Genomic DNA, 14,099 nt, shown 5'->3' with positions numbered 1-14,099 from the left:
CAGGGTGTTTTCAATAATCCTCCATACAGCCCAGACTTGGCACCAAGTGATTTTCATCTGTTCACTCACATGAAGAAGTGAAAGATTGGCTATGTACCTAAGTGGCAGAATTTTATGGAGAAGAAATTTGTAAATTAGTTAAATGCTATGACAAATGCTTGAATTTAAAGGGTGACTTTACACTCTAAGACAAAGAAATGATGCACCATGAAGGAATTATATGAATGGGATGAAAATCGGTAGATGAGATACACATGTACAGAAAAACATATGATTACAGTTTCAGAAAAATTTTATGATATATTCCAGAGAAAGAGCTTCACAAATTGAGTAAGTCAGTACATGTTGGTCTACCTGTGACCTTTATATGTACAAGCCATTATTTGGATTGTCATTGATTGATAGAGTTATTGATGTCCTACTGAGGGATATCGTGCCAAATTCCATCCAATTGGTACATTAGATCATCGAAATCATGAGATGGATGGAGAGCCCTGCCAATAATGCTCCAAATGTTCTCAAATGGGGAGAGATCCAGAGACCTTGCTGGCCAAGGTAGGGCTTGACAAGCATCAAGACAAGCAACAGAGGCTCTCACCATGTGTGGGCAGACAGTATCTTGCTGAAATGTATGCCCAGGATGGCTTGCCATGAAGGGCAACAAAATGGGGCACAGACTATTGTCAACATACCATTGTGCTGTAAGGGTACCGTGAGTGACAATCACAGGGGTCCTGCAAAGAAATGGCATCTCCTGGTTGTTGGGCCTTTTGGTGGGTGACAGTCACGCTGGTATCTCATCACTGTTGGGGCATCACCAGACCTATCTTCAGCTTTGAATCTCACTGACTGTAGTAGAGCTGTCTTCAGGGATGAGTCCTTTTTTAACTGAGTCCCTGATGACTGACAAAGATCTGTCTGGAGATGCCCCAGACAGTGGTGGAATACCAACCTGACTGCCACCCAACATACTGCCTGAAAACTAGGAGTGATGGTCTGGGGCGCCATTTCTTTTCATAGCAGGACCCCTCGGGTTGTCATCCGTAGCACCATTACACCACAGCGGTATGTCAACAACATTCTATGCCCCATTTTGTTGCCTTTCATAGCAAGCCATCCTGAGCTTACATTTCAGCAAGACAATGCCCACCCAGACATGGCAAGAGTTTATACTGCTTGTTTTCATGCTTGCTGAGCCTTACCTTAGCCACCAAGTTTGCCGGATCTCTCCCCAACTAAAAATGTTTGAAGCATTATAAACAGGACCCTCCAAGCAGCTCAGGATTTTGATGATCGAACATACCAATCAGACAGAATTTGACATGATAACCCTCTGGAGGACATCCAACAACTCTACAGCCAACAACTCTACCAATCTCCGAAAACCTGAATAGCTGCTTGCATAAGGGCCAGAGGTCGACCAATGTGTTACTGACTTGCTCATTGTGTGAAGCTCTTTCTCTTGAATAAATCATCCAATTTTCTGAAACTGTAATCATTTGTTTGTAGGTACAGATTTTCTTTTTCTTAGAATGTTTCCAATCATTTTTTCCATGCAAGTTTTTTTATTTACAGCCAAACAGAAGTTTGCTTCTGAACTTAGTCTCAAGCTTCCTTTCCAGAACTCCCACACAGTTGTCTATGTATCTTTTAAAAATCTGATTCTTACCTACAGTTTAGTCCTCTCAAGTTGTCTTACTAACCCAGGTTTAATCACCTTGAACTTGTCAATTATGTAATTTCTTTTATCCATTATTTTAAGTGCAAACACTTATTTGTCATCCACGCCATGTATCACAGTCATCCCAAAGCAAATATCGAACCTCGGCTCAGACCATTCCAATCTTCTTTCAATTGTGATCCATCTCTGTTTCTAATCCCGAGTAATCTTCCATTCCAGGGATTCCTCATCTCCAACCTGACTCGATACTCCTTACTAAAATCTCTTCCTGGCAAGTCCAGCTCCATAGTTATGGAAACAACAGCTATTCGTAACCCAAAAGCCAATCCTGACCTAATCACTCTTCCCACTGACAAGGTCTCCATCACCATAATCATGAACTGTAGTGACTACATGGCTGATGGTCTCTCCAGCTTTCTGAAACCTCTGCTGACAAACCTTACCATACTATGACCCCATTTCAAAAGTCCAACATGATTTCCATCAACTACATAAAATATAAGGTCCACTTCAAAACCTGTTAGCATTCTGGCTGAAATTATTTCTCTTTTGAAGCTCAAAGCTACATGTAAACCTGTGAACTGTCATGGGTACAAGTATGGTGAGATAACTTACACTACTGGCCATTAAAATTGTTACACCATGAAGATGACATACTACAGATGCAAAATTTAACCGACAGGAAGAAGATGCTGTGATATGCAAATGATTAGCTTTTCAGAGCATTCACACAAGGTTGGGCACCGGTGGCGACACCTACAGCGTGCTGACATGAGGAAAGTTTCCAACCGATTTCTCATACACAAACAGCAGTTGACCAGCATAGCCTGGTGAAACATTGTTGTGATGCCTTGTGTAAGGAGGAGAAGTGAGTACCATCACATTTCTGACTTTGATAAAGGCTGTATTGTAGCCTATCACAATTGCGGTTTATAGTATCGCGACATTGCTGCTCGCGTTGGTTGAGATCTAATGACTGTTAGCAGAATATGGAATCGGTGGGTTCACGAGGGTAATACGGAACGCTGTGCTGGATCCCAACAGCCTCGTATCACTAGCAGTCAAGATGACAGGCATCTTATTCGTGTGGCTGTAACGGATCGTGCAGCCATGTCTCGATCCCCTAGTCAACAGATGGGGACATTTGCAAGACAACAACCATCTGCACGAACAGTTCGGTGACGTTTGCAGCAGCATGGACTATCAGCTTGGAGACCATGGCTGCGGTTTCCCCTGATGCTGCATAACAGACAGGAGTGCCTGCGATGGTGTACTCAACGACAAACCTGGGTGCGTGAATGGCAAAACGTCATTTTTTCGGATGAATCCAGGTTCTCTTTACAGCATCATGATGGTCGCATCCATGTTTGGCGACATCACGGTGAATGCACATCAGAAGCGTATATTCGTCATCGCCATACTGGCGTATCACCCGGCGTGATGGTATGGGGTGCCATTGGTTACACGCCTCGGTTACCCCTTATTCACAGACGGCACTTTGAACATGGACGTTACATTTCAGATGTGCTACGAACCGTGGCTCTAGCCTTCATTCGATCCCTGTGAAACCCTACATTTCAGCAGGATAATGCATGACCGCCTGCTGCAGGTCCTGTACGGGCCTTTCTGGATACTGACTGCTGCCCTGGCCAGCACATTCTCCAGATCTCTCACCAATTGAAAACATCTGGTCAATGGTGGCTGAGCAACTGGCTCGTCACAATATGCCAGTCACGACTCTTGATGAACTGTGTTTTGTGTTGAAGCTGCATGGGCAGATGTACCTTTACACGCCATCCAAGCTCTGTTTGACTCAATGCCCAGGTGTATCAAGGCCGGAGGTGGTTGTTCTGGGTACTGATTTCTCAGGATCTATGCACCCAAATTGTGTGAAAATGTAATCATATGTCAGTTCTAGTATAATATATTTGTCCAATGAATAGCCATTTATCATCTGCATTTCTTCTTGGTGTAGCAATTTTAATGGCCAGTAGTGTAATTGTGAGACAGCTTTAGAAGCCTTAGCTATTCACTCAATCTGTTAAAAACTTTGGTTCACATTTATAGATATAAATCTAGAGCCATAGCAAAGACAGCCTCTGCTCTTTCCTCCATAACACAACACTTACTCCTAAATCTACTCCATCCAGCCCTGATAGTACAATAATCTACCTTCCAGGATGTTGGTCTCCACCTGTTGAATGGCCCCATAAAAAAATCTTGGTTAATATCAACTGCACCAGCTACCAACAAAACCTCAACTTAGACAGCTGTCTCTCAATATTATCAAAAACTCCTTTCACAGCAACCATGACACACTTGGTGACCACAACCACTGCGGGAAGCAGGAGTTGTCTGAATGTGTTGATAATCCTGCCACAGACTTAACAGAAGTGTGACACCCTGCCCAGCAACCCTGAATCAGAGTGGCACTGCCACGCACATTGCCAGTGCGAAGCACTGATTATCACTCTGGCCTTGAAAAGCTCAATCACATCATCTAGAAGAGCTTCAATTACCCTATTATGAAATATATCCTAACCAGCAACCTACAGCCATGGCCCAAAGTTGTATTGCTTTACCCAAAAAACTTATGCAGTATCCTAGCCCATCTCTTTCCACTCCTATTCTCAGATCACTCCTCTGTGGGTGGCCCAGGTGCAAAACCTGCATCATAAACCTCCTAATACTCCAATCCAGTCACAATAATTTCTTCTTCTGTTAAATATACTGGAACTCCGTGACTTCTAGTCCTAATTTTTCTCAGTTGACTAAGATCCCCTGTTCAATTTGCATTTCTTCTAAAGTCCTTTTTTTGTCTTGCATCTCCATCCTTTTCTGTTTGTCTGTTATCTAGCTTTGGAAGAATGTGTGGATCTTCTTCGTTGATCTGCCTTCCTTCATTCTCTCTAGAAGTGCAGAGTATAGCAATCTTTTCCTGGTTTTATGTGTCACTTAGGGGGAAAATGATTATGTTGCCATGTTTGGTCTCAAAGCCCGAGCCCAATTGCCATTTTTTTTTCCCCCAGCAAATTTTTTGCAAGATACTTCTTTTGCGCCAAATTTTTTGCAAGATGCTTTTTTTGCACTAAATTTTTTGCAAGATACTTCTTTCTCTAAATCTTCTAATGCCATTTTGTACCAGATGAAAAAAATGGTCCCATAGAGGATTTCTGGTTTTACAATTGTATTACAATGCCTTAATGTAACATCTTTAGAAAAACGTTTTTCTTTGTACAGATTTTCCCAGTTTTATGTAAGCTCTTTTAACTTTTTCAATTGCTGTTTTAATTGCTTCTTTTTCACTTTTTATGTTTATATTTTTACCCATACATTTGAAATCGTCTGTGTTATTGATGTTACCATACTTGGTTTTTAAAATTATTGTTGAGTTATCTTCATTGGTCATGTACTCTATCTTTTCAAAAGATATTTCCAGACTTGCCTTTTCAGCTGTCTCCTTCAGAAGTTCTAGTCTTAATTTTGCATTCTCTAAGGTTCTACATATTATTATGAGTTCATCTGCAAAGGTCAAGCAGTTTATTGTTTCTTTTGGGTTACCCATACTATGCTGTTGTTAACTTTTTGTTTTACTTCCTCTGTTTTATTTATTTATTTATTTAGTTATTCTGGCAATAAATCACCTTTAATGGTTTAAATAAAGTAAAAATCAGTAGTTGATCAGAAATTGATTTCTTTCTAGGAGTGCTGGTGGTTATCCTTGGTCTGCTGATAACTTATCTTGACCTTCACTATCCAGATGATCTGGCAGTATTCTTTGGGCTTGATCCATTGTCTGAATATGAAGAATACCATCTGAGTAAGTGATTTCTTTAGCAACCATACAGTATTTGAAACACAAATTTTCATTTGTCTGTCTATTACTTTCAACTGGCAAAATATACTGAATGTTGTGGCAAATTAAGACTTTGTACTGAACTGGGCCTCAAACCCACAAATATTCCATGTAGCAAATACTATGATAAAAAGTCAAGAAATTTCATCCTTTATATTAAAATTAATACAAACAACTAATGTGACATGAATTATAATTTTTCATGTTGCCATAATATATGAAAGTATACTGGCATTCAACATATACAGATTTTTTTCCTTTCCACAGCTGCTGAGGAATTTGGGAAAGTTGGTCAGCAAATTTCAACTCAGAGTCAACAAGACATTATTGAAATGGGAAATATGCCTGGTGAACCAAGTGAGCTGAAAACTAAGGTAAAGAAAGAAACCTGTCGTCTGCAGGTAAAGAAAGAAATCTGTTGCCAGCAGCTAACTTTTGCATGACTCCTCTCATAAAATGATTTCCACAACTACAAGGAATTCAGGTCTGTTATTGCCTCACCAATACCATACAGTTAGTTTTATGGTTCAATTATTTCTTGAATAACAACAGGATGTTTCATTTCCTTCCTCCCTGACATCATCATTCACTTCATCATGGGGCATACACTGCAATGAATCTTTCCAACAGATTAAAACTTTGTGCTAGATTGATACTGAAAATGTGAGCCATAATTTTAATATACACTACCTTAGACTTTGTAACAAACTTCTAGAAAATATAAAAGCAAATACTGAGGTCAAAAGCTTCAGAAAGTCTTTAAAGCCACATTTACAGCATCACTGCTTTTACACCATACAAAAATATTTAAATGTATGAAGCGTATTATTTGTCATTTAAAATCTTTGAGGATAGAAGTTACTTTCACTTGTATACATATAAAATGATTTGCCCAATGCCTTATTCATAAGCTGCTTTTGTAAACCAGTTAAAAAATATCCTTACTGAGCTAAACAAAAATGCTTCACAGTTTGACTTGAATCTTAAATCTTCCAGTACCATTCCGTACACTGTAACTGCAACAGTTGGCCATACTGGCAGCAGCCTCACATTATATTTACCGATACAGTGGAATGCATAGTCTGTGGACATTTATCTGTTATGAAGTTTCTTGTTGACAATCAAGCACAATAAATGATATAACAGTATGATTCATAAACATAATACTAGAAGGACAAATAACACTATCCATCACTGTTTATGGACAAACAAAATGCACCAGTATTATTGAGGAAGTTTCCTGCCAGATAAACCTGGTTTCACTCTGAGAGGAAGTTTCATTTTAGCACACTCTCCACTAGAGAAAGAAAGCCCCCCACATGTCTGTATAAAATTTTAATTTTTTTCGTATGACCCATAATTGAAAATAAAATGAAGTTACTTTTGTTAAAAAACTATGAACCAACATTTCTTTATTATAATTTTCATCTGAAAAAAATATAGAATTTAAATAAAAGTAAAAAAAAAAGTTGCTGCAAATGAGATTTGAACCGGAGACTCTTCCATTGACAGTCTTCAATGTTATGCATTCAGCTGCAAGCAACTACAAAACACCTGCCAATTGTTTTGCAGTTAACAGTGATTGTAAATCATTTCATTTTTTGAGGCAATTTTTTCTTTTTTAAAATTTTGTTGCACTGCTTTAGAAAATTTATGCATGGGTACAGGTTTTAAAATCCTATAAATATATATAAAGATAATTGAACATTCCAAGTCCATAAGGTCCCTTGTCAGATAAAAGCTCATATTTAGGATTACATGATGTCTGACAGAGTGCACACACATACACTGTGCATAACAAATCTATCACTCAAATACATTGAAGTCATTTTCACAAATCTTGGGAAGAACAACCAGAGCTTTATGAAAGATTCCCTGAGTGTGACTTCTACCAGCAGCACCAGGTACTTTGTGCCCTTATGTCACAAGTTGTAACCCCAGGAAGCTCAGGATCTAACAAAGAGTATGTTAGCGTAGAGGAAGATGGCATCAAAAGTGATGAGCAAGGTGCCACGTGGTAAAGAAGCAAGAACTGTGGAGAGTCGCTGGAGGAAATGGTCGGTATTTAATACATAGGAGAGTAGGTTATGTGTAATAGGCTGAAGCTGTTGGTCTACAAGAGCGGAGGCTCTCTCAGTGGAGGAACTGTAATGTGAGGGAGGTTTGAAAACTGTTGTAGAGGTTGTGCATAGTGGTAGTCCAAGGTGAGAGTAGGAGGTGAACAGGTTGGAGAGGTTTTTTAGGTAGTATTGTGCGAGCTGCTCTATTTCCTGGAAGGCAAGAGTTTCAGTGTGAGAGATGGGATGCAGGAATTTGGGATTGTGGAGTAGGAGAATTTTAGGGATGGAGAGAAGGTACTGCAAGGAGGTTTGGGCCAGATGTACATGGTTTTGCAGGACTAGGTGGTGAGGGCTATGGACTGGTAGAATTTGAAAAGATAGAGGTCACTGTCGAAGGAGGGACGGCAGTTAGAGATGGGTAACTTAATGGTAAGACCATTCGGGGTGATCCCATGAGCAAGGCAACAACACAGGAACAATACACGGGACTGAGTACTGGCTACTATATATGTGGGTGTAAGTTTCTCCAATAGCGCAGCATAAATATTGTTAAGGAATACATGGGACTGAGTACTGGCTACTATATATGTGGGTATAAGTTTCTCCAATAGTGCAGCATAAATATTGTTATGGAAGAGCAAAAATTCGCCACTGAGGAATTTTTTGAATAAAATAGAAGCACACTGTGTATGAAAAATGCTATTGCCTTTGAATTAGTAAAAATAAATCACTATTTTGATGGTATTTGGCCTTTCATCTTAAATATTGTCTTACCTGTAGTCTCAGTGCATCAACTGGATACAGACTTTTTCATATTAATAATTACACCATCCATTCCCATCAATTATGTACAGTAGCAATCTCAAAAATTGATCAAAGTATGCTGCTTACAATTATTCTGCATTCTATAATGATGATTTACTAACTTATGACATTTACTAACTATACTAGCTACATTTTCATTCGGTCAGTTAGCCCTTCTGGACTATTTCCAGTATGTTTTCATGTCTCTAAGTGGAGGTGGGTCTCTATTACAGCCGATGGCTGTCTTAATTCCTCATTTGTTAATAACAGAATATTATCTGTCACTGGAACTAATTCTGATACAGTGCTCTTACTACACCTGCGAATACTTCTCCTACTCGAGAACTGTTTATTTGCTACTGACAACCCCTTGTGGTGGGTTGATGGAGTGGAAGCCAGCCTACGTGTCCATTACCAGTTTGCAACATAACTCATCTGATGGCAGGCCTGCCAAACCATGCGCAACAACTATCGCCCAGCCAGATACCATTCTAATAGCTCAAACCCATATACTAATCAGGGAAAGGAGTGTCCAGCATGAACCCCATGCCGCCTCCTCCTCCATTTGCATATTACTCAGGCCTGCATCAGTGTGTGACCAGCCAGATCCTGCAACTGGATAAGATCTTTCTTGCTAGTTAGCAGAGGACTGGCTATGTTGAACATATTATCGCTGTTCTAAGTATTGTTGCTATTACAACTGCTATGATGCAGCATGTTCTTTATTACAAAGAAAATTTGGATACCCAGTAATCAAAGACATTCTTGTGATAATTTGTATGTGGCAGGAGGCTAGACCTGAGATTATGAAGTATTTCTCATATTTTGGAAGGTGCATGGTGACTTGTAAGTAGCCAAAAATAGTTCCTGTTCTGACCCTGTTAAGAACCTGTGTAATAGGTAAAAGAGCTAGGGGGAAGGGACGTGATTCCAAGGCCAAAAACCCTGAAAATTGAGGGCCATTCTCTGAAATGTTTGTTTCTGGGGGCCTCCCAATGACAAATATTTACCTGTAAGGTTTTATCATCTCCCTCGGTGTGGCATTGACATTTGAATTACATAATGCATCTTGGGAAATAAGTCTGTGACACTGAGCCACAACTTTTTGAGGAACTGGCTAGTGAAATATGCATGGGCACTGCCAACTTTGATAGGAACCATTGTGGGGGATGCTGACTCCTCTTGATGTCCTGTGTGATACTGGGCCAATAAGCATACTGACTTGTGAGTGCTTTCATGTGTGTCATACTCCAGTAGTCAACATGCAGTAGATTTATGCCCTGCTCATGCAGTGGCAGTAGGAACACCATCAGGCAGTCATTGTTGACATCTGATTTCAGCATCACTACTTCCTATACCATGTGGATCCTGTTTATTGGGGAAAACTGTGTGCAGAGTTCAGGGAGAGAGTGGGTGGGAGATGTTCCAGGAATCTTGGCAAGTGTTTTTTGTAGCTTGTTCGAGGATACAGTCCTCCTCGGCTGTACCCTTTTCAGTTACAGCTGCAGTAACAGTTAAGTCTTGTAGGCAGTTTTGTAAGGTATTGTCTATTTGGAGACAGCACAGAGTTTCCTAGGGATGATATGTGGAATCTTGTCTTATAGGTAGTCTGGATAGAGCATTTGCATTGCCACGCTGTGAACTGAATAATTGTAACTTCTGAGGAAGAAGCTCCAATATTGTACTCCTTTTTATGAGTGGTCATTCTTAGGACTGTACAAGGAAGTTAATGATTTATGGTTTGTTATGGAGTCAAATTTTGTGCCAGAAGGAAATGTATGGAATTTATGGATCCTCATTATGGTCCTTATGCAATTTATGAGAAATTAGTCTGGACTGAAATGGCTTCTTAGATACATATGTGATAGGTTGTTTATGCCCACCATTACTTTTGTGAGAAAGAATGGTGCCATTTCTGTGTTGAGACATGTCAGTGGCTAGGATGTGTGCTTTGATAGGTTGTTGTTGTTGTTGTGGTCTTCAGTCCAGAGACTGGTTTGATGCAGCTCTCCATGCTACTCTATCCTGTGCGAGTGTCTTCATCTCCTAGTACCTACTGCAACCTACATCCTTCTGAATCTGTTTAGTGTATTCATCTATTGGTCTCTCTCTACGATTTTTACCCTCCGTGCTGCCCTCCATAACTAAATTGGTTATCCCTTGATGCCTCAGAATATGTTCTACCAATCGATCCCTTCTTCTAGTCAAGTTGTGCCACAAATTTCTCTTCTCCCCAATTCTGTTCAATACCTTCTCATTAGTTATGTGATCTATGCATCTAATCTTCAGCATCCTTCTGCAGCACCACATTTCGAAAGCTTCTATTCTCTTTTTGTCTAAGCTATTTATCATCCACGTTTCACTTCCATACATGGCTACACTCCATACAAATGCTTTCAGAAAAGACTTCCTGACACTTAAATCTATACTCGATGTTAACGAATTTCTTTTCTCCAGAAATGCTTTCCTTGCCATCGCCAGTCTACATTTTATATCCTCTCTACTTTGACCATCATTAGTTATTTTGCTCCCCAAATAGCAAAACTCATTTACTACTTTAAACGTCTCATTTCCTAATCTAATACCCTCAGCATCACCCGATTTAATTTGATTACATTCCATTATCCTCGTCTTGCTTTTGTTGATGTTCATCTTATATCCTCCTTTCAAGACACTGTCCATTCCGTACAGCTGCTCTTCCAGGTCGTTTGCTGTCTCTGACAGAATTACAATGTCATCGGCGAACCTCAAAGTTTTTATTTCTTCTCCATGGATTTTAATTCCTACTTCGAATTTTTCTTTTGTTTTCTTTACTGCTTGCTCAATATACAGATGGGTTATACGTCACCAAACAAGGGACACACTTTAGATAATGTTTTAACTTGTGAAAAGCCTTCTGACACCATTGTGTGTATTTATATTTTGCACCTTTTCTGTGTAAATTATTAAGGGGTCTGGTGAACTGGTATAAATTTTGCATAATAATTTATTTTTCTGAGAAATGAGAGGGCCTTTTAATTTGGAATACACCTGGACTTTTTCAATGGCTTCCAAATGTTGCTGAGTTGGTTAAGTCCATTACAACTCAATATGTGACCTAAGTATACTCCATTTGCTCTTAAAAGAATTTGTACTTATGTAGGTTGACATTTTGTGAATTTTATTGTTTTGTCTGCAACAGTAGATGTTAAGCTCACAAGATGTTGCTCTCTTGTTATGTCATTTACTAATATATCATTTTGATAATTTACTGTGTTTGGACTGATTTGGATTAGCTGCTCCATAAAATGTTGGACAATTGCTAGTGCTCTAACAATTCTGAAAGACAACCCCGTGTATATGTATGATCCAAATGGAGTGTTGTTGACCATGAATTGGCAGGACTGTTCATCTAGTGGCACTTGTAAATAAGATTTGAACAAATTAATTTTAGAGAAGTACTATCCACCATATAGTCTTGACACAAGTTCTCCTGGCCTTAGATGTGATAGATGTCACTTTCTGATTGTGCATTTACAGTATAGTTGATATAAAGTCACCACAAACACATAGCGAGCCACTTGATTTTCAAAACACTAATAATGGTGTTGCCCATTTACTAAATGTGGTGGCTTTGAGAATGTCTTGTTGGACCAGATGAACTAATTTGGACTTGGAGACATTTCACAATGCTACTGTCACTGGTCTAGCTCTAGAGTAGAGACTACTGCAGAAGACTTCCACTGTAGGTAAGCTGCATAATAATTTGCACACTCTAAGCATGCTGAAAACAGAGCTGAAAATTTGGTGCATAGTGAATCAAGATCATAAAATGGTACAACTACTGATACCATTTTTTTAAAATCAAAAGACGAAAAAGCATGTATCCTAATAATGTTTTGTGCCTGATGTGATGGTACAATCAAGAAAGTGACTGGACAGCTGACTTTTTGCACAAAGCCATTATTGTACATTTACTATACGAAAGTATATGGTGCTAGCTGTACAGCTGTAATCTTTGCAAGATGGAGAACCAGTCTGAGCATAGGCTTCCTCATTTATAATAGCAACTGGTGCACCAGTATAAACAAAAAAATTTATTAACTGATTGTTGGTCCATTAGTGGGAGAGAAAATTATTGTGGTTGCTCTGTAAGAGAGTTCAACTATGGCTGTGGCTGTAGTATGCTGCTGTGGCATTATTGGTGCAGTTTTTGCAAACTTCTGCCACATGTCTTTGATCACAGCATTGTACACAAGGCATTTCCCCGTACAGGCACTGAGTGTGCAAATGTTCAGCACACTGGGTACCCTGATTACCACTTCATATTGGTATAATAGTGAATTTGGGTTGTAGAGCGACTATGTGAAGAATGTGAATCAAGTATATGGTTGAGAACTATAAGGTTCCCCTAAATGGGCCATTTGTGTTAAATCCTGCCTAGTCCTCAAAGATGGGGTGTCCAGGAAACCTGCTTTCTCGGATTGCTAGACAACAATTCAAGTAAATCGTATTAATGAAATGTATTACAAAATGAGCAATTACAATACTTAACATTTTGTTATACAGATGTGTCACAAGGAAAGGGCAACATGCAAAATAAGCAAGGATCTTCAATATAAACAATCCTAATACAAGCAAAGTAATAGAGATGACGCTTCTAGCCAGGTAACTGGTCTTGAAGCTTCTCTTCGTCTGGGCTGCAACCACTTTTCTTCGCTGAGGGGCTGCTGCTGTTGCATTGTTGTCCTGGAGAGGGGTCGGTCAGTGTGCGATTGGCTGACCTCATCTCACAGCCCTCTCTGCTCTATTGTTCCCAACTGGCAGTCTGGAACTTAACTTTACACCGTAACAAGTTGTGTATTACACATCAGAGGCTGCTACTAGGGTAGCTGACTGTGTGTGGAGCACACACAAGGGATTTTTAGATTAGGTGACACTCTATCCAATTCAGTTAACGACAGCTGTAGGAAACCCAGAAGTATCAATGTAAGATCGAAAGGAATGCCCCCCACATGTGAAAGTCTTAAAATCCTAATGGTAAACTGCAGAAGCATTCACAACAAAGTTCCAGAGTTTGAAGTGCTCATGAAAAGCAGTGAAGCTCACATAATACTGGGTACAGAAAGCTGGTTGATACCTGAAATTGATAGCAATTAGATTTTTGGGGAAAATTTAAGTGCATATCAGAAGGATAGCAAATGGGAAATGGAGGTGGTGTATTTGTCGCAGTAGACGAGAAACTCAGACCCACCAAGGTTGAAATTGAAGGAGCATGTGAGATTGTTTGGGCAAGACTCAGTATCAGGGGCGAGCATAAAATGATAATTGAAGGCTTCTGCCATCCTCCAGACTCATCTCCTGATGTAACAGAAAACTTTAGAGACGACCTCAGTTCACTTCTACATAAGTTCTCTAATCATACTGTAATCATCTGTGGAAACTTTAATCATCCAACAATTAATTGGGAAAAATACAGTTATGTTAGTGATGGGTGTGTAAAGACATCCTGTGAAACTACTAAATCCCATCTCTAAAATCTACCTGGAACAGATAGTTAGGAACCCCATTCATGATGGAAATATATTGGATCCAACAGCAACAAAGAGGCCTGACCGAGGCCTGACCTCTTTGAGGTGGTCCACACTGGAAATGGTATCAGTGATGATGACACAATTGTGGCAACAATGGTTACCAAATTACAAAGGCCAACTAAAAC

General features: G+C 39.6%; 1 protein-coding gene across 5 annotated transcripts in view; it reads left to right on the top strand.

The window, feature by feature from the left end:
* LOC126412087 (dual oxidase maturation factor 1-like) overlaps positions 1 to 14,099 on the top strand; it is a 134,620-nt gene that overhangs the window by 97,720 nt on the left and 22,801 nt on the right. For all 5 annotated transcript variants that reach the window (XM_050081503.1, XM_050081502.1, XM_050081505.1 and 2 more), the window contains exons 8-9: positions 5,385 to 5,501; positions 5,805 to 5,911. In XM_050081503.1, coding sequence (XP_049937460.1) covers positions 5,385 to 5,501; positions 5,805 to 5,911 — 224 coding nt within the window. The remainder of the gene's footprint in view (positions 1 to 5,384; positions 5,502 to 5,804; positions 5,912 to 14,099) is intronic.

The sequence above is a fragment of the Schistocerca serialis genome, chromosome 7, assembly GCF_023864345.2.
Source record: "Schistocerca serialis cubense isolate TAMUIC-IGC-003099 chromosome 7, iqSchSeri2.2, whole genome shotgun sequence".
In the NCBI taxonomy this organism is placed as follows: Eukaryota; Metazoa; Arthropoda; class Insecta; order Orthoptera; family Acrididae; genus Schistocerca; species Schistocerca serialis.
Note: the sequence above shows the minus strand (reverse complement) of the source record. Positions and strands in the feature narration are given on the sequence as shown.